This window comes from Clupea harengus, chromosome 16 (assembly GCF_900700415.2).
Source record: "Clupea harengus chromosome 16, Ch_v2.0.2, whole genome shotgun sequence".
Classification (NCBI taxonomy): Eukaryota; Metazoa; Chordata; class Actinopteri; order Clupeiformes; family Clupeidae; genus Clupea; species Clupea harengus.
The window spans coordinates 7,159,259-7,180,553 of record NC_045167.1 but is presented as its reverse complement, the minus strand read 5'-3'; the positions used below and the strand labels follow the sequence as shown (position 1 = coordinate 7,180,553).

The following is a 21,295-nucleotide window of genomic DNA, read 5'->3' as shown; positions in this document are numbered from 1 at the left end:
TGCCAATTCGGTACCCTTCGTCCAACTGCTCTGCAATACTCAGTCTTCAAAAGAGGTTTAGCTTCAGGCTGTTATTTAGATGGCTAAGGCCAGATTCATGCTTTTACATTTTTCAGTAAAGTGCTTTAGATCCCTTATTCCCATTGTAATCCAGAGTGTTTCAGACCCAGGACTTTGGAACAACAAGACAGGGGAACCAAAAAAACGCATTACTAACTGAACAACCAGCTAACTAACTCTGCTTAGCATAGCCTACAGGTTTGACGAGAAGCTCCGGGTGCTATCAGTGGTCTGCTGCTGAATGTTTATATCCGTTCGGGTCCCAAGTCTTTCACTCTCCTCTTGTCAACATCTAATCGTCGATTAAACGGTGTTTCACATAAGGATACCACAGAGTTTTCAGTCACCGATGTCGCTATATTTACAAACCAACGTTTCTGCTAGCTATGGTGCTCTCCTATATGCTCTCCTTTAAGTGATGGGAACAGTGTTGCCAACTTTTCTGTAAGGAAAGTAGCTGTTAGCTCTCCCAAAAGTCGATAGAAGTCGCTAGATGACGTAATCAACGAATTTGCATAATATGCAAATAAGCTGCGCATGCGCACATTATGCAATTCCGTGAGATTGGTTGCAACGTGAACTGCAGAACGGGATATGTGAGATGCTTTTTCAGTGCTTTGTCGACACAATAATCCAATAATAATGAAAGAAAAAAGTCGCCAGATTTGTCGCTAGTCACTTTTTGCTAATAAAGTCTCCAAGGGGGTCTGGAAAGTCGCCAGATATAGCGACAAAGTCGCTAAATTGGCAACACTGGATGGGAATGACATCACATCATAATGTCTGGTCTCTGATTCGCAGAATAGTCCATTCGCGTTGAAATAAGAAACGATAGGAAACAATGTCATTGGTTAGGGCGCAATGACTTGGCGCCCCAGGATCGAACTTTCATCCACCAATGAGAAGCTGTCCTTGCTCAAATGACTGTGAAAAGTATGAGAGCTCCCATTGACTTCCATTTGGCCGGCGCCCCACCAGGGAGGAGTAGGCCAGGCAAAGTAACCCATTTTGAAGCCAAAAATAGAATTAATTGTAAAATAATTTTTTTCAGCATAAATCAAAATACACCCAAATAGGCTTAATTTTTTCCTTTACTCCTACCACAATACAACTTTACATGGTAAAAGTATACATGAAAAGTAACTTTTTTGTATTACAAGTTTCTCTTGAAATGAATTTGAATATGCACATGAGCGTCACACTTATTGAATATGTCCTAATTGCATAGGCAGAAACACCATACCAGGGGTACTACCAAGCCAGGCAGTTTTCAGGTTAGAGGCCAGTCTAAAAGCAGCATTGCCATCTCCCATTGCCAGTAGGATGATTGGATGAAGATTGGGCCGATGTATTTGTCATACATATGAATGGTGTTTCTGCCTATGGACATATTCAATAAGTGTGGAGCTCATGTGCATATTCAAATTAATTTCAAAAGAAACTTGTAATACAAAATTTTTTACTTTTCATGGGTACTTTCATTGTGTAAAGTTTCATTTTGATATGAGTAAAGGAAAAAAATGACATTTTTGAGGTGTATTTTTGCCATGCATTATTAGCAAACATCTCAGATTGATGAGAATTAAACATATTTCCTCAACTAGGATTTCTTAGGACTTTTAGTATGTTGTTCTGGACACCTCATAGAAATGATCTATGCTGAAAAAAATTATTTTACAATTAGTCTGTCGTAAAACGCTACTTTGCCTGGACTAGAGGAGCTTTTCTCAGAGATAACGAATGGCAATATATTATATTTGGTCACATTTAAGTGGTTGTTGACAGGGGCTTACGGTCTCCCACACACATTGAACGCGTTAACACGGTGCATTTCTTATTTTAATTATTTGGTATATAATGATTTTTGACATGTTTTTTTTTTTTCTTCAAATTTTTAAGAGGGGCGGCGCCCTAGCGCCCTGTATTGACGCATCGCCACTGGTTACCTCTCTTCTTAAGGAGAACCAAGTGACCGGGCGTTCACAGAAAGCGAATCGTCTGCAGTAGGTGTTGTTCTTGTTCAGACAAATGTACCCGAATTTTCGCACAAAATGGGAGCTGCTTTACTCGCGTTTCTTCTGGTTGCTTGCAGATATGCTCTCTGTAAAGAAATGCACGTTTTTGATGGGGATATTGTTAATTTAGCCGTTGGAATCGATAAACTATTCGTACTCACGGATAAGCCTACTCAACTTCATCAGATGACCCTGGGCCTCACACTGGAAATGCTTAAACTAATTTCAAATTCATCGGCAAACAACATGACTTTTCTTCCTTTCATCAGTAACGGTACTCTGTTGACATGCGGATCTCTCCCTGAGGATCCCTGTGGATACTGTGAAGTTCTTGACCTGAATCACATCTCTACAAGGATACACAGGGAAAGTAGCACCATTGGGTCATACTCAAGTATTGCTTTTTTTACTGACCATGGAAATGACAAATACTTATTGGTGGCCAAAAACAGAGGAACGAAGTGTGACAGTGACGCCTTAGTAACATTACGAGACACTGTTGATGGACAGGTTGGAGGAATTTTTTCCAAATTAGATCACCACTTTACCGCCAGCATCCAACCAATTATTCACAAAGAAATTAAGTTTGGAAAGGAAATTAAGTTTGAACCGGAAATTCAGTTTGTACATGGTTTCCAGTTGAATGCATCAAATATACAACGAATCTATCTTTTTATGAACGTCAAGAACAGATTCGAATCAAAAGTCAAACTTCTAACGCTTGATAATCGGAACAGTAAAGGGGAAACCTTCAAAACCCTCCAAGGTGCGGCGCTTCAGTGTTGCGACGGCAACGAATCCTGGATGCTTCTGTCCTCTGCTCTTATTCCTGGAGAATCTCAGGTGCTTTGGGCAGGTGTCTTTCAGGACAACACTGGAGACGCCGCGGTGGCCATTTTTGACATCAGCCCATCGCAAACAGGCCCTGTTTCAGGGTTCTGCTTTAACAAAGATGAGTGTAACGAAGAAGATAAACGCCAGGTTAGAAAATATTAATGAAGAAAATATGTGTTACTATATTGCAACGTATGTGTCTGTGTTGTTTATTTCTGAATAATAATAACTAAACTTTTACTAAACTTAAAGGAATCATATTACTGTGGTGAAGCAGTGAATGACCACACCCCTGTTTATCAGTGTGTTATGGCTCTTCTACAGTCTGATCTGGTCAAAGATAAAGTTCTCAAGCCGGCTGCAGTGGTGTTCAAGTACAGCAACATAACATCAGTCGCTGCTTTAAGGAGCAACTCCTGGATTGTGCTTTTCTTTGGCACTGGAACTGGACTGCTGATCAAGGTGGGTCTCAGTTTTGTAGATTGTTGTTTTACAGTTGAATGCATTGAATGCATTGCTATTTTTAATCTGAATTCACCTACACAGAGATACAATGTGCATTATTCTAGCCCAGCCTTTATTTTCTTTATTTTTGAATGCTTTAAAAGGGTCATTTTGATATTTAAATGTCCTTCAAACAAACATGGCGATCTTTGTCTTCCAGCTTGTTGTGGATGCATCCCTCAAACCTGGCTGCCCCACCGTGCTGTACAGTTCAAATGAGGATCAACACATTTTACCCAGGATGCTCTTTACCCCAGTGCATCACACAGACATTTACATTGCTCTGGGAAACCAGGTGGGTCAGCTAAATAACAGTTCACCAGAGAACTGGGGTAAAATACCGTTTGTAAAGTGTGTGTGTCTGCTGTCCCACATGTCCCACAACAAACTGAAAATGTTGTAAAAATGTCATGACCTTCTTCAGCCAGAACAGCACATCAATATGCTCCTGTTGACATTTTGATCTGATAGAGTGAGTGCATATGTGTGTGTGTGTGTGTGTGTGTTGTAGATGATAAGGGTCCCTGTGGCCCAGTGTGGTGTGTATCAGACTCTGAGGGACTGCTGGTCTGCCCTGGACCCCTTCTGTGGCTGGTGTGTGTCTCAAAGCAGGTGAGAATACTTGAGGATGCACCGGTGTGCTTTTGAACAGCCTTCACCTTCATGCAACTATAGCTCACACAGCTGTAATGAAGTGTATGTGTCACCACAATGACCACCCACATACATACACACACACTCTCTCTCTCTCACACACATACACACACACTCTCTCTCTCATACACACATACACTCACACTCTCTCTTTCTCTCACACACACACACACACACTCTCTCTCTCTTTCTCATACACAGAAAAACACAAACACATACACACTCACACACACATATACACATATACACACTCTCTCTCTCATACATACACACACACACACACACAGAGAAACACACAAACACACACACAAACACATACACACTCACACACACAAGGGCATATTTACTGTAACTGTTACCATGCTTGCAGTTCTCTCACACCAAGTTATTTCAGACCTCTTCTCAGTTCTCTTCTCACCCATTAAAAAGCTGTTTCCACCCATCTGGTAGGGAAAACAGTAACTGCATAGCTTGTATGTTCTGTCCCTCTCCAGATGCACACACATACACAATCACATTTACATTTAGTCATTTAGCAGACGCTTTTATCTAAAGCGACTTACAAGGATGTATACACATTTTACATTTATGGCACACAGCACATCAGGAGCAATTAGGGGTTCAGTGTCTTGCTCAAGGACGCTTCGACAGGGAATTGAACTAGCAACCTTCTGATTACTAAACGACTTCTCTACCCCCGTACCACTGTCGCCCCACATATGTTCTGTCCCTCTCCAGATGCTCGTTTCAACATGACTGTTCCAGCTCTGACTGGGTCTCAGTTCCTGGGACGTCCCTGCAGAGGGAGATTATTTCTGTCCACATGAAGAGGAGCACCAATGGGCAGGTGGAGGGGCTTTTCTTATGTATATTCTGTCAAGTGTGGCTTTGTTTTGATTGGATTTCATCACGAGCCTGACAGTCTGTGGTTCTGTCTCTTGCCAGGACATCACGGTTACAGCTGCACCCAACCTGAACATTGGCATACATTTTTCGTGTGCTTTAGAGAAGTGTGACAGCCCTGGGCCTTCTTCCTGTTCCTGCATCCTCTCTAGTGAGAGCTTCCCTGCCGAAGGTCTCTGAATGGACACATGTCTGCTAATTACTGATACAGTAACAGCTTGTTGATGACTAGATTATGTGTATATGGACTGATGTCTCTCTGTGTGTTCATGTGTGCAGGACTCAGCCTAAGCGTCCTCATTACAATCCAGAGGGAGACGCTCATTAAGGACGTGCTTTTGGAAAACTGCTCCGCTATCAGAGGAGGGCCACCTTCTGTTTTGTAAGACAGCTGCTATGTTTTCTCCGGTCATGTTCATTGCCTTTTCAGTTAAAAGTGAAAAGCAAGTGTTTTTTTCAGCGCAAAGCTTTTACAACAAATTAATTGTGTGTGTGTGTGTGTTCTGCAGGTGTATGCAGTGCTTCTCTGCAGGGTGTGTGTGGTCTCTCTCAGGTGATGCTTGCACCTGGAGGTCAGCCTCCACAGAGGACAATGTGACCACACAGGTGAGACGTGTCTCAGATGTGCAACAACAACAACAACGATTCTTAACCTCTCACAATTACTGTAGCGTCTGGAGCATGGAGAAGAAACATTTTATGGATGTGTGACACACATAGGTTTTAAGTCATATCTAATTTGTGATGGCTTTTTCTTTCTTCTTCCGCTTCTTAGGATGTATGTAGAAACCTCACGCCAGGACAGAACCTGGCAGTAAGTTGTGGTTTCACCTTGCAGTTCTATGTGCTTTTATCTTTTACCAGTGAAGATGCGTTTCAAACATAGTTTCAGTCATAGTTCATAATGTTGTTTACACGCTCTGTCTTTAAGTCTCTCTCCGCGTCACTATTTTTTAGACCCCAGAAATTCTGTCCATGACACCTGATGAAGTTTCCATCCATGGCCGAAATGGTGCTGTTATTAAAGGAAGGAACCTGGAATCAGTCACAAATGTCCGTTTCCAAGGAAACATGGACTGCAATCCAAAAGAGTAGGTACCTTTTCTGGAGAGGGGAAATATTGTACTGAGTGGGTAAATGTGTCATCTTATTCTCTGTTTTGTCTCATGACCAGGTCCCCAGTGTTGTCCTATTCTGGAAACTCCCCTTCCGTTGAGTTGCTGACGTTCCACATTCCGAGTGGAACCAAAAGCACCGTGAGAGTGTGTGTGCTGACACCAGATAGCCAGTGTCATGGCAACGCCAAACTCACCTACGCCTCCCAGCCGACCTGCAGAGGCCTATCCCCAAACACCACGTGGGCCAGGTGCAGTTTAATACAACTATCCTAAAAAGCCTCTTCAGAATCTCTAGGATACATAGAGTCAAATGTATTCATTTTAATTCCCCTGACCCAATGCATCATTCCTTGATGTAGGGTGACCAGACGTCCTCTTTTGCCCGGACATGTCCTCTTTTTGAGACCTAAAAATTGTGTCCGGCAGGGATTCCAATATCATCCGGGATTTCGCCTTAGATGAATATTTGTGTTGCGTTTCTCTGTGACTGTCTCACAATGTCACTATGTAAACACGCCCATGATCAAAGGTGAATTATATTATGTGTTAAAGAGTACCTTATGCTATATATGCCCTTGAACCTATCTCTGTCATGGTTTTCATTATTTTGGGGGAGGGAAATAGTCAGTAGCAATCTACAACACAAATATATACTTATCCTACATAAACTATGGAAACTATTACAAAAACTATTCAATTAAATGAAGCAGAATCTGTTGCAGTCGCTATCTTCTCTCTCATAGATCAGTCACCAGCATTTCTTCTGTTTGTCCAAACTAAAGCATCAGACATTACACAGCCTCCCCATCATGCATTTCCCGGCACAGGTGTTTCACTTCTCCCTTGTTCTCTCTCTCTGTTACATTAGTGCTAGGCTGTCTCGGGCACGAACTTAGCTCCTGTTTTTTTGGACTGTGCATCTGGCTGTGTGAAGCGAGCCCACAGAAGTGCCTGTCATTGATCAAGGGGATTTTAAAGGCATTGTTAAACACGTTTCTTCAGTTTATTGTGAATGTAAAGACATTTCCCTCATCTCACTGTGTTTGTAGTAAAACACGACAATCAGTGATTTTACTTCGAGGCTATAAAGTGGTTAAGCATTGTGTCACTATAAGCTGCCCTGACCTCTCTCATTGAACTTTCACATGTATGGATCTTGGTCTGCACAGTTCAGACCGTCAACCTACAGTCTACATTTACATCACATGTATATGTATTCATTTAGTAGACCTTTTCAAAATGTTACATTGGAAAAGTAAACTGTACACGTCTTATCAGTGTGCTCTCCTCAGGAGCTGAACCCATGCTTGGTGTTGTGACCACTGCTCTCCAGCCCCGGCTGTGCACCTTTAGGGCTAGAGGAACATCATACAAGCACTTTAAGAAGCTTCTTCAGATGTTCTGTCACATCATCAAATCAAATCAAATCAAACTTTATTTGTACGGCGCATTTCATACAAGGAAGTAACACAATGCGCCTCACAGTAGGAAAGAAAAGGGGGGGGGGGGTTTACAAACACTTGTAAAAAAAAAAAAACACAGATTTTCAAGAGATAAATGAATAAAATAAAATAAACGTACTAACCGCACTGGCACCGTAAAGGACTACTCAGCACGGTCATCGTCAAACTAAGCTGCTGGGGGGGGGGGGGGGGGGGGGGTTACAAACACTTGTAAAGAGACACAGATAAGTAAATAAATAAATAAATAAATGTTAAACACTTATAAAAAGACACAGATTTTGCCAGAGATAAATGAACAGGAAATTACGTACTAACCGCACTGGCACCATAAAGGACTGCTCAGCACAGTTATCGTCAAACTAAGAGACAGCTGCTGGGGGGGGGGGGGGGGGTACAAATACTTGAAAAGAGACAGAAATAAGTAAATAAATAAATGTTCCATAAATGTTAAATACATTTTACAGTGAGTGATAAGCGAGATCAAAGAGGTATGTCTTAAGTGCATGTTTAAAGGTTTCAACCGTTTCGGCCATTCTTAGGTATTCTGGCAGAGTGTTCCAAAGGTTGGGGGCATAGAAACTAAAAGCTGCTTCCCCATGTCTCTTTGTCCTGGCTTTTGGAACTGTTAGAAGTTCAGTGCCGGAGGACCTCAGGGATCTACTGGGTGTGTACCTTGAGAGCATGTCTGTTATATATTCAGGTGCATGACTATGGAGTGATTTATAGACTAGTAGAACCTTGAAATCTATTCTAAAACTAACAGGTAGCCAGTGCAGTGATTTTAATACTGGTGTGATGTGCGCTCTCCGTCTTGTTTTAGTGAGGACTCGCGCTGCTGCATTCTGTATTGTTTGTAGTTGACTAATGGCTTTTTTTGGTAGACCAGACAAAAGCGAGTTACAGTAGTCTAGCCTGCTCGTGATAAACGCGTGCATCAGTCTTTCGGTGTCAGCCTGAGCGAGAAACGGTTGCACCTTAGCAATGTTTCTTAAGTGATAAAAAGATGTTTTAATTATATTTTTGATATGGGTTTCAAAATTGAGATCTGAGTCAAGTATGACGCCTAGGTTTCTGGCTTGGTGCTTGGTGTTAAGTGCTAGTGTTTTTAAGTGTGCAGTTAGTTTCTCTCTCTCGTTTTTTTCACCAATGACTAATACCTCTGTTTTATCTTGGTTTAGCTGGAGAAAGTTTTGTGACATCCATACATTTATATCAGAAATGCAATTTACCAAACAATCAATAGAGCTGTAGTTGTTGGGTGTTACAGAAATATAGAGCTGGGTGTCATCTGCATAGCTATGATAGTCGATGTTGTGCCTCCTAATTACACTACCAAGGGGTAGCATGTATAGACTGAAAAGTAAGGGCCCTAAAATGGAAATGGACATGATTTGACCTGCTGTGGGGTTCTGTGGTCTCTGTTCTGTAGTGGTGGCAGAGAGATCTTGTTTGCGGGTTCTAATCTGGAGTTTGTGGAGAAGGTGAAGCACGGCGGATCATCTGAGGAGATCCTCATGTCTGGGGTAAGAATGAGGGTTCTGTTCTGCAGAGAATTTACCGAATGAGATCTCCCCTCACCGTTTTTCTAAGGTTCATGTCTGGAGTGGTCATAGGCAAATGTCATGGTCATAGCTGAGTAATAACTTTCATCATGACAGACTGCGACATTTTAACTCATCATGAGACCAAGCACATGCATGAGCCAAAACATGATCACCTGAGTCTGCTTTTTCTGATGAAGATTGTTTTGATTTTAATTTAAACAGGTTATGTCAGGTGTTTCTATAGTTCCCTACAAACAAGGGAAATCTTTTTCTTCTTCCAGAAACTCGGCTATTTCACCCCCCCCGGTCTGTCGGACTCTCCTATGCCCATGCAGGAGTCTGTGATGCTGATAGTGGGGAACTACTCTGTGACCTGCAAAGGCAAGCTCACCTACCACCCAGACCCGCACTTCACGAGCTTCACTACCATACCTACGGGCAAGGACATGTCTGTCGTCATACAGGTACAGCACCCCACACCACACACATTTCTGTGCTTCTCTGCTTACAGCAGCACAAAGGAGTTTTTGTCTGAAAATAGCTGAAGGAATGCAAAACCTTGTGAAAACAATCAACAGTGAAATTGGCACTGATACAAGCATTGCTAGAATGCTCATTGGTGACTTTTTGTTTGAATATATGCAAGAAATGTCACCACCAAGCTACCGCGATCTCTTTGTGAGCCTAATGTGCCTTCCTATCTCCTCCCGGCCGACCTCAAGCAGAAGGGTCCCCCCTTATGTGCCGTGGTTCTGCTTAAGGTTCCTTCCTGATTAACAGGGAGTTTTTCCTTGCCCCTGTTGCCCTTGTGCTTGCTCTAAGGGGGTCCAGGCACTGGGCTCTGTAAAGCGCCTTGAGACGATATTATTGTTCTGGCGCTATATAAATAAAATTTCATTGAATTGAACTTTTCCTATTTACATCACAGCTGGTGACTAGATGTTAGAGACTTCATGTCTGAGGACATCTGTTTTTCAACCCTTCTCATGTTTTTCCTCTGCCCAGAAAACTGCAGACTCCCTGGTGTTGAAACAAGAAGAGATCAGTGTACAGGCCATGCAGGGGGAGAAGTCTTATGGCTGTGTGATTGAACGAATCGAACCCAGTGCTGACACAACCGCTGTTGTGTGTGTGATCAGTAATCAGACAGGCCTCAGCATAGACACACTGAAGGTACCATGAACTGTCTAGGGTCTTACTGAAGATGTGATATGAGATTATTGTTACTGTTAATTATCTTCGTTATTGTGGTGTTAAAGTGCCTCCATCATTGTCATCACCATTGTGATTTATTTTACCTTTGTGTTGTAGATCACTGTTGGAGGGTCACTGTCAGTAAGCCTTAAGAAAAGCCAGAACCTGTCGTACCCCATCACTATCTTCATCGCCTTCACAATCTGTGGTAAAGAACTTCATGAGCACATCACATGACATGACTAAAACTTCACAAAAACATCAGCTCTAAACTCAACTGGGAGGAAATTATTGAGAATAGAATAGAATAGACAACAACTGTGTCATCATAGTTTTTGTTCACAAAATGAATACTAGCTCTCACTGGCGTGTGTGATTTTTATGTGTATGTGTTTATGTTTCTTGATGTGTGTGTGTGTGTGTGTATGTCAGTGGTGGTGGTGGTGGTTGTGTACTTGGATCGTGAGAAGCAGAGGATGCCGATGAATCAGAATGCTCCAGAGCAGCTGGAGATGTCAGAATACGACGACATTGGCAACGAATACGACTACATCTGCCAAGAATACGACGACATCAGCCAAGAATACGACGACATCAGCCAAGAATACGACGACATCGGCCCAGAATACGTCGTAATCGACGACGACAACGACGACAAAGACGACACCGGCAACGACTACGACGAAATCGGCCAAGGTCAGTCTCTTTAGGAAAATGCAACTCACACATAGCATTTGTGGCTTCTAGGTTCTACGTACACTCACATAAACACACATAGAAAAAAACCTCCCCACTGTTGTCAATAGGTGCTTGATTGGTTGAAATTCCATTTGTGACTCCAAGGTTCCACACACACAAACACACAAATACACACAGTGTGCGATTTGTCAAAAAAACAGAGATTTTTTTTTTATTTATTTATTTTTTAATCATGAAAAAACAAGCAATAAATAGGCCTAATTCTTTTCAAGTTAACGGTAGCAGCATCACGATCAACGTCAGAGTTTTCTTCGTCACCGGAGTTCTCCTGGGGTGGGGCATTCACTTCAACTTCTTCCACTGTGCAGACTGAGTTATGTTGTGTAGAGGTTGGATTAGTTTTTTTTGTGCGGGTCTTGTTAAGAAGGACGCTATGCTGCTCTGGACTCGTTTAATTTTGCCCTCGTTTTACAGTATTTAACTGGCTATGCTAATTTCCGTGTATGTAATAATGTTATGTGTACAATGTATTTATGTGCATGGGGACGTTCGCGAATTCCGAGACTGCCGACAGTTCGGGTCAGGTGAACGTTGTAGAACGATGTAGGCTATAAGTGTAAGAAAACTCTGACACAACCTGCCTGTTTTTTCATTGTTTTTTTTATAATTCATCCAGCTGAGGTAGGGATGTAAAACCAGAGGGGGGGGGGGTTGTATACACCCTGTATACACACAAACACAAAGTGAGAAATATAAGACGTATGATTGGCTGAAATTGTTTTTGTGACTCCTAGGTTTCGTGGAGATGCGGACAGAAAGATCAGACATTATCTCTAGCACTGGAGCCATACCCTTCCTGGATTACAAGCATTTTGCTTCTAGAATTTTCTTTCCTGAGGTTGGTGAACTACATATATATATACAGTGTATATATATATACCCTGTATATATTTTATCGATGGAAATATCTTGATGGAAACTCTTTTTGTTTTTGGCTTTGTGTTTAGGGAGGACCTCTGGCAACGTCTATGAGGAAAGATATGACTCAGGTGAGAGACTCTTGTTGATGTGCATGAAAAAACAATGAGACACACACACACTGGTCTGCTACATTTGGCATGATGCACCTTTCAAATCACCCAATGTTCACATCACAAAACCAGATTAGGAAATAAGGGTCCAAACAGCATATCCTCGCAAAACGGCCCATTACCCTTCTGAACACAGGAAAAAACAAAGACAATATACCACTCTTGTCCTGCTACAGTTACACAATCTCACATAAGAAGGGTGGACATAAGAACTTATTACTCTGATTGGACATTAGAGATGGATTGATCAACGCATGAGATGTCACATCAGGACAAGATACTTGTTTCCTAGTAGAAAAACTCAGGCAGAGTTCTGTCAAAATGAGGCAATTGTCTTGCTAAATAATTTTTTGTCACAGTTACTAAAACACGAGTTTTAACATATTGATACTTCCTTCTCCAAACAAGGAACATTATATCATATTTTGTGTGAGCAGAGAGATGTTAGTTGAGCATAACTAGATTCATGAAAAAGCAAATACGAAGTTTAGTTTAAAAAAATGAAATTCATAACTTTCTATCAGTTACTCTCCCGGTTCTGTTCATTTCATTTGAACCTACATTCCTCTTGCGGGTCTATTGGTCTCAAGCTAATCTACGTTCCTTTGAACTGCTTTTCCTCTTCGGTTATGTTGGGTCTCATCCGGTTCTGTTTCCTGCAGCTGTCAGTGAAGGAGCAGCAGGAACAGAGCTGCAAAGCGCTGTCCCACCTGATCCGAGACCCGCTCTTCCTCGTCTCCTTCATTCACACCCTGGAGGAGCAGAAGAACTTCACCGACAAGGACAAGTGAGTGTATGTCTGAGCGCAGGAGGAGAGAAAGAGAAAGAGTGTATGTAACAGGATGAGTGAGGGTGTGTGAGTGCTGAAGTGACGGACGTTTTTTTTTTTTCCTCCCACATGAGTGTCGCTGGTGTGTAGCTACTGTGTCCGGGTCGTATGTGACTGGCACTATAGGGTCGTTCGTGACTGTCACTATAGGGTCATATGTGAGGTGATTTTCCCCCTTTCCCCCCCTTTTCATTCCGCTGTCACTGTACCCACTTCCTTTCTCTCTCTCATCTCCCCCTGGCCTTACTTCTCCCTTTCTCTCTCTCTTCTTCCCATCTTTTATTCTCTCTGTCCTATCACCCTCCTGTTATCTCTCTCCATCTTTTTCCTTACTCTTGTTTCTTCACTTTTATCTGCATTTGTCTCTGTCCCGCTCCCAGGTGTCTGGTGGCGTCTCTGTTGACCCTGGCCCTGCACGATGACCTGCCCTACCTGACCCAGGTGATGGAGCAGCTGCTGGTGTCTCTGATGGAGCAGCCCAGTAACGCTCAGCCCAAACTGCTGCTGCGCCGCACAGAGTCCATCGTGGAGATGCTGCTCACCAACTGGATGTCCGTCTGCCTCTACGGCTTCCTCCGGGTCAGCCTGGATTTATGCTTTTCCCGCTCAGACTTGCATACAGTATACACCCATATGGAAAAAGTCTGTACATTTCATGCATGTTGGTTTTTCATGTAGTATACAGTGAAAGTGTGTCACAGATAATTATGGCCCCTTTCATATACAGTGACAGAAGAAGTATATGGTTAATATATGACATACCTTCCATGTTGAAGGGCATTATGCCATTTTTTATATGAAATTTATATGCAAGCTCAGATTTACAGATTTAGCATGCAAATATTGTATATGACAAGTGTGATTCTTAATTTTTTTGTTTATTTTTGACTCTCATCTCTGCGGTTTTTCCTGATCTACAGCGTGAATTTATTGTTCCTTTATATTTGTCCTGTTCCAACTTACATACGGCATCAGCAAATTACACTGTCAGCCGTGTCTCTCTGGCTGGCTGTAAGAATGACCGTCTTGAACGAGCAGAAGCATTATTGTTATGAACTGTCATGTAAAATTTGATCATGTTCCTGATGCAGTTCTTGTCTGATTCTAACTTCATGCCATAACTGCATCCTGCTCCAAGCCTGAGATGTAAACCAGGTTTCCAGCCTAGCAGGGCAGATGCAGAGAGTTCAGGCTACTGTCTCGTCCACTGAAAGCGCCCCATTAGTCATGTGTGTGTGTGCGTGTGTGTGTGTGCGCGCGCGTGTCACTTTCCTTCCCATCCCTCAGGAGTGTGTGGGGCAGCCCCTGTACCTGCTGGTGTGTGCGCTGACGGAGCAGATCAGTAAGGGTCCGGTGGACTCGGTCACAGGGAAGGCCCTCTACACCCTCAGTGAAGACTGGCTCCTGTCGCAGGCCCCAGACTTCAGCCCTCTGGTAACCCAAACACACCACTGACCCCCTCTGAGAATCCTCAAAGTAATTTTGCCCAAGCAAGCAAAAAAAACACTTCCTGTCCAGCACTCATTACAGAGCTCAGTTCCCTTTCACACGCCACACAGAGCAAGGAAGTCACGACAGATGGTGGACTGAGGTTAAAACCTCCTTGTCATTCAGCTAGCTGGCTGACATATTTGCAGAAGTTTTTAGGGGTTTGTGTCTATACTTGTATACTATACGTGCATGTGCGCACACACATGCATGCCAGAACACACGTATACACATAGTTTTGTTTATATCTGTTGCTACACTGTTGCAGGGGTATTGTTGTGGAGCTGTTACTGTAATACGGTCTGACACTGTGGGTTTCTCAGAAATCAAGCAGTGTCATCCAACAACCCCTTTCTTAAGAGGCCTTAAGCCAATCATGTTGTTGGTTTTATAAGATTATTCGACTTTATTGAATCAGTCTCTGAAGTGACCCAATCATAACAATATATCAATGCACAGTTTATCAGCTTCACCCCTTTGTGTTTTACTGAAGCAGTAGTAATGGTTTAGGGTGCTGTGTGTGTGTGTTTACCAAAGCAAACAGCATGGTCAGCTTTTACAAGCGTGCCGTGTGTTTTTGTAGAAGCTGACTGTACTGTTTGCTTTGATAATGTTAAAGCGTGCCGTGTGTGTGTGTTGTAGAAGCTGACTGTGCTGTGTGCAGTGGTGATCTTATAAGGTGTGTGTGTGTGTGTGTGTGTGTGTGTGTGTGTATTTGTAGAAGCTGAGCATGCTGTTTGCTTTGGTAATGGTTAAAGCATGTTGTGTGTGTGTGTATGTGTGTTTGTAGAAGCTGACATGCTGTTTGCTTTGGTAATGGTTAAAGCATGTTGTGTGTGTGTGTGTGTGTGTGTGTAGAAGCTGAGCGTGCTGTTTGCGGTGGGAACGGAGGGCGAGGTGAGCGAGCCGCTGGACGTCTGCGTTCTGGACTGTGACACGGTGGAGCAGGTGAAGGAGAAGATCCTGCTCACTTTCCACCGCAAGTTTGGCTTCCGCTACACCCAGCAGCTCCATGACATAGACATTGGTGAGTAGAGAGGGATAGAGGACAAAAGATAGAAGAGAGGAAATTAGATAAGGAGAGGGAGAGAGGGGGAGAGAGAGAGAAAGAGAGATAAGGAGATAAGGAAAAAAGTGAGAGAGAGAGTGAGAGTGAGAGAGAAAGACAGTAGTCTCACATAGCCAGATACATTTTAACATAAATAAAACTTCTGCAGTCAACGATGGTGAAATATGGACTTAATGAGGTATTGACTAATTCATCCTATCTAATTTAACAATATAATACCTTTACCTTTGGTTCAAGGGTTTGAGACACAGAAAATCATTCTAATGAATAATACTCACAGAAGAGTTCTTTATTGCAATAAGTCATGTCGTCAACATATTAATATCTTCTGTCTCCTAAAGAGTAACAGCTTAAAGCTCATTGGTGAGTGGTGACACTAATTCTTGATACCTTGTCTACCAGTTAAAATTCAGACCCTCAGCACATCCTGTACTCTGGACTCAAAACTCCCCTCTTGTCTCTCCCTCTGCCATTACTTGAGAACAAACAAGTATAAAATATATGATAAACAGACATGAATTAATGCATTGATTACTTGATTCATAATGGAGATTGATTACTTGATTCATAATGGCAATTGATTACTTGATTCATGATGGCGATTGATTACTTGAGTCATAATGGCTTAAATTGAAATGTACTCCAGAGTGGGGAACAATTACAGCATTAACAGCGTGAAGCGAAACTGATGAGGTTGGTGTGTGTGTGTGTGTGTGTGTGTGTGTGTGTGTGTGTGTGTGTGTGTGTGTGTGTGTGTGAACGATTTTAGTGAGTTGGAAACTGATGAGGTTTGTGTGTGTTGGGGTAGTTGGGGGTCTTTAAGATTCTAGTCCATGATGTCACTGAGTTGTCGCCCTCTGTTACGTGCCAAAGTCATGTGTTGGCCCATGAGACCAGAGCTATTGTCTCTGAACCCTATGCAGCTCTGATCAAGAGTGGAATGGATTCCTGCTGACCCTAGAGGAGGTGCGCTTGGCCAAAATCTTCACAACATCTGGGCCTGATACAGAGACAGATCAGAACTTCACATCTCCATTCTCCTCTCACACTGTGAAGCTCAGTCTACTCCACAGCCTAGCTAATGAAACTGAATGTCTTAAGGAAGTAATGCCCTGTTTTGTTTAAGTTCATGCTGCAAACTTAAACACAGTAGAAACACCCTTGTCCAACTCCTGTAGAAACACACTTAAACTTCTTAAACTCCTGCACTACCTGTTTTTTTTCCCTGATTCTCTCTCTCTTGCTTCCTCCCTTCTCCCTTCCTCTTTTTCTCGTTTCCTCCTTGCTTTCCCTCTCTCTGACTTTCTTTCTTTCCCCCCTTTCTCTTCTGCAGAGTTTGAGCAGTCAGGATGCTATGTTGCACTACAGGAAGTGGACAGCAGCTCGGAGATGAGGGGGGAAGTCACCATGCTCAACACCCTCAAACATTACAGGGTACATGCAGACAGGAAGTGTGTCAGGAAAAGCAGCCCATAAATAAAACTGTTTATGTGTGTGTGTACCCCTGAGTGTTTGTATGTGTGTGTGTGTGTGTGTGTGCTTGTATCTATGTGAGAGCGGTAGGGAGTAAATGTGTGCGAGTGTGTGTGTGTGTATTTCACCTACAGCACACTCCCACAAATAACCTGCTTATTTGTGTGTGTGTGTGTGTGTGTGTGTGAAGCATTTGTGTGTGTGTTTGTGGTGTAATGTATATGTCCCGGTAAGTCTCCTCATGCCCTTATATAATACACTGAGCTCATGGTAAGGTCAGCTTCCTTAGCGCGAGTGACCGTAACCATGACAGCAGACTGCATACTAAATGGTCCTGCATTGGGTGCTCAAAAATTGCTGCTCTCCACAGATTCCTGATGGGTCGACTATCAAGGTCATCACAAGGAAAGTTCAAGGCCCCCAAAGCTCTACGCTCAGTTTCAAAGGTGAGTGCCCTTCCTGGACATTAAAGATAGCATCATCATCCATCTTACACAATCTGCTCTCACCTGTAGGCCTTCAGCACTGTTTCCACAGACATATCTGGCAGGTGAGGGGTTGCCTGCCATGGATAAGACAGAAGGTGTGACTGTCTCATTGACCCAGGCCTTTCCCTCTGCCTGATAGCTATAGACCTCATAGCTCGCTTGCTTCAGAAATAGATGTTCACTCCTGCCCTGCAAATCTATCTCTGCTCTAAACACACACACCTGATAAGTAAGAGAGAGGTTGATCAAAGTGATAGTCTGGTAGTCCAGTGATGCTTTTGGGAAATGCCCTCTCTGAGTGCCAGTGATGAGTTCAGTCGGGTATGGAGAGATGGAAGGCAGTCAGTGCAGGAGGGGCCCAAGGGAAGGATTGGGAACCACTCAAAACTTGAACAGCTAGCGAGCTACCTAGCTTGCTGCTCCTCAAGCTACCTAGCCTACCTAAAAAGCATGCAAAAACCTTACAGTGGATGGCTAGTGGGAACGACAGGTGTGTTTATCTGTCCTTCACAAATTCTCATATTCCATCAAAATGTATTTGAAGATGATAACAAGAGTAGTTGCTCATAAAAGCATACCTCAAAAAGTGGCAAATTGTTGCATAGTGTTGCTTTAAATAATCCCACGAAGTATCTGACTGGTAAGTAACTGGGTCAGGGTTTGGCTGGAACTGGCCAACAGCACAAACAGGTCCTCAGAGCAGAGGACCATGTTTCCCTAGATAAACCCACATGAGATCATCAATCTAACGTAAGACAACATGGCGAAAAACTAAACAAAAACTCCTTTTCCACTGACTCGCACAACCTTTTGGTGAGTGGGTTGGGCTGTGAAAATGTGATAGAAAGGGGAGATAGTATATACATGTTTTACAAAAAAAACATAAGCTCTTTACTGAATCATGTGTGTGTACTTGTCTCATTTACAGAGGAACCTGATTTTCAAACCAAGTACTTTCACCTGGTGAGTACCAGCAAGTGTATGTTTGTCTGTGTCTTTAAATGATCTTTCATATTTGTGCTTGAATTGTAACTTGTATGTAAACTGGCCTGTGGTGTGTATTTCTGTGAGAGGCATTTTGAGTGTTGTGGGCGCCTAGTGGGTTATGACCCAGCTGGACTGCAGTGGACTGTAGAACCTGTGTTGATAAAGAGTCGCTGTCTTTTCCCCTCAGATTGACCCTGAGTTAGCGGAGAACACAAATTCAGTGAGAAAAAAGCAAGAGGTTAAAGAGGTTTATCGGACCAAGCTGCTTTCTACCAAGGTGGTCACTCATTCATAGCTGTTTTTCATTCATTCATTCATTCATTCATTCATTCATTCATTTATCCATGCATGCATCCATTGATTGATTCATACATTCCTTCAAGGAGTCAGTCACACATTCATTAATTCATTTGTTAGTTCATCGATTCATCGGTTTATTCATTCATTTACCATTCAATACAGGTGGCTGTGCATTCATATGTAGAGAATCTCTTCAAAACCATCTGGGGCACATCCAACAACAGGCCGCCGCACGCTGTCAAGTACATCTTTGACATCCTGGACTCTCAAGCAGAACTCAAGAATATCAGCGACCCTGACGTGCTGCACATTTGGAAAACCAACAGGTAGTGTTTGAGTATGCGTCCCCTATGAGGGGCTTAGCAGATGCCCGCTGTTGTAAATCATTATCATTTTAGAACTCAAGTACTCGTTGCCTGAAAAAATCCAGTTCTGGAGGGGGGGGGCTTGGGGCCGTGGTCATTGCGTGTGGTAGGTATTAATACTAGGGTGCATAGGTCATCTCTGAACAGAAAGAAAGGCATCCAATTAAAGATTTGAAGATGACACTTGATCTTACCGTACGCGACGGTGAAGTATCGATTATACCGGCAACATTTTACCGGTATTATTAGCAGCATTCTACAGTTACCCAAGATAGAAAGCTCTGTCACCAAAGCAGGTTCCTATTGTATTCAGATATAGCCACTAACTTTGTTTTGTGTTCATTCTGTGAATCCTGGTCATTATTAGAAAGATTAACCGACTTAAACATTCATTTGTGAAGCTGTATATGCATAGTAGTTTATAGTGGACTATAACTGATCGATACCATCTGGAGAAATCCGTCCACAACTCACACGTTGGGAAGCGGTTGGGAAAGGAAATCTAGTGAGCAAACTATAACAAAGATATGCTGTGGTTCATTCATTTGTGTTGTATGAATATACATTTTCTTTAAGCGGTAAACATATACAAGTATACATTCATTCTGTTGCACTTATCTCCCCATTTGCAAAACTGAATGAAATTGACTGACAGCAGGCCTGAATAGTGATGCACTGTAACGTCAGGAATATCTGGAATATGAGTATATGAATATGACACTGGAATATCTGGGCACATATGGATGACAGTCACACAGTCGCTGGTTCCTCCTGAGTCTCTTAGTCCAGGCTATATGTGTGTTCCCGCCTCCATTCCCTCGTTCCAACAACTCGTTTACCTCTCTTCCTGGGTCCTCCACCTTCCCAGCCTGCCTCTGCGCTTCTGGGTGAACATTCTGAAGAACCCCCAGTTTGTGTTTGACCTGGAGAAGACGCCTCTCCTGGATGGCTGCCTGTCCGTCATCGCTCAGGCCTTCATGGACTCCTTCTCCCTCACGGAGCAGCAGCCGGGGATGGTAACGACACAGTCACACACACACACACACACAGACACACACACACACAGACATACACACACACGCACACACAGACATACACACACACACACACACACACTCAGCTGGAGTGGTAACACACACACACAGCTGGGGATGGTAACAACGCAGTCACACACACACAGCTGGGGATGGTAACGACGCAGTCACACAACTCTCACAGATTACACTCATCACAATAGAACTGTGTAGAATGAAACACTAATTACAATGTTCTAGAATAGATTACAGCTCAGGATATGACAAAAGCTCTCTCTTAAATGTGTGTGTGTGTGTGTGTGTGTGTGTGTGTGTGTGTGTGTGTGTGTGTGTGTGTGTGTGTGTGTGTGTGTGTGTGTGTGTGTGTGTGTGTGTGTGCGTGCGTATTTGACCTACAGCACGCCCCCACAAATAAACAGCTTTATGCCAAAGACATCCCTCAGTACAGGCAGGAAGTGAAGGCCTACTACAAGAAGGTGCAGGAACAGCCAGCGCTCAGCAGCCGCGAGTTTAAAGACTTCCTGCAGGAGGAGTCAAAGGTGTCTTTTTTTTACTCTTTGTAGAACTAAACGTTTCATGGTCATACTTCATGTACATTCCCTTAGAAAACACCTGATGAATTAGACTAGACTTCTCTAACTAGAAACAATAAAACACTAGAGGCTAATTAGTTCTTGTGAAGGGCACACAAGTGGACATTTTTCCTACAGTGCGTGGACACTAGGGTTGAGGGGAGGGTTGAGTAATCTAGCGAATGTGTTTGCTTTACTCTGGGCGTTTTTTCTCACCCTCTTGCATTTTAGAAACATGAAAATGAGTTCAATGAGTCGTTGGCCCTCTGTGAAATCTACACGTTCATTCATCGTTACTTTAACCAGGTACATTCTCAACAAACTATATTACACTAACTATATAACAAATATTAGGTTGTACAATATATTATACAATATATAATAACTGCATGCAAAGCTTAGCATTTACTTTGTCAGGTAGTTCCACTAAAGGCCCCTGTTTGCTAAATCACTTTTGACTTGTGCTCTCCACAGATCGAGCAGAAACTTGAGCAGAGCACTGCCCCCTCCAGGCTGAAAGAGGAACTGCAGCAAGTGAGAGAGCTGTTTGACAGAAAAAAGCACTTTCAGATGACTTTGAAATATGTTTTCTTTTAGGAAAGATTTCTTTT

General features: G+C 42.9%; 3 protein-coding genes across 3 annotated transcripts; all 3 read left to right on the top strand.

The window, feature by feature from the left end:
- Positions 1-2,668: 2,668 nt before the first annotated feature.
- LOC105904750 (plexin-C1-like) lies at positions 2,669-12,870 on the top strand. Its single transcript, XM_031583358.2, has 16 exons — positions 2,669-3,056; positions 3,234-3,371; positions 3,574-3,708; positions 3,925-4,025; positions 4,806-4,914; positions 5,013-5,142; positions 5,250-5,352; positions 6,145-6,336; positions 8,981-9,067; positions 9,340-9,559; positions 10,101-10,268; positions 10,407-10,497; positions 10,722-10,985; positions 11,783-11,886; positions 11,996-12,037; positions 12,742-12,870. The coding sequence occupies exons 1-16, from the start codon at positions 2,751-2,753 to the stop codon at positions 12,868-12,870; spliced, it is 2,319 nt and encodes a 772-aa protein (XP_031439218.2). The 5' UTR covers positions 2,669-2,750.
- Positions 12,793-15,431, top strand: LOC122133607 (plexin-C1-like). The gene is made up of 3 exons (XM_042710146.1): positions 12,793-13,487; positions 14,196-14,342; positions 15,255-15,431. Exons 1-3 carry the CDS (start codon positions 13,353-13,355, stop codon positions 15,429-15,431), a joined length of 459 nt encoding a protein of 152 aa, XP_042566080.1. The 5' UTR covers positions 12,793-13,352.
- Positions 15,432-16,633: 1,202 nt separating this feature from the next.
- LOC105900797 (plexin-C1-like) lies at positions 16,634-21,281 on the top strand. Its single transcript, XM_042710145.1, has 9 exons — positions 16,634-16,899; positions 17,309-17,384; positions 18,355-18,389; positions 18,601-18,690; positions 18,876-19,039; positions 19,947-20,094; positions 20,511-20,651; positions 20,916-20,990; positions 21,159-21,281. The coding sequence occupies exons 1-9, from the start codon at positions 16,855-16,857 to the stop codon at positions 21,279-21,281; spliced, it is 897 nt and encodes a 298-aa protein (XP_042566079.1). The 5' UTR covers positions 16,634-16,854.
- The last annotated feature ends 14 nt before the right edge of the window (positions 21,282-21,295 follow it).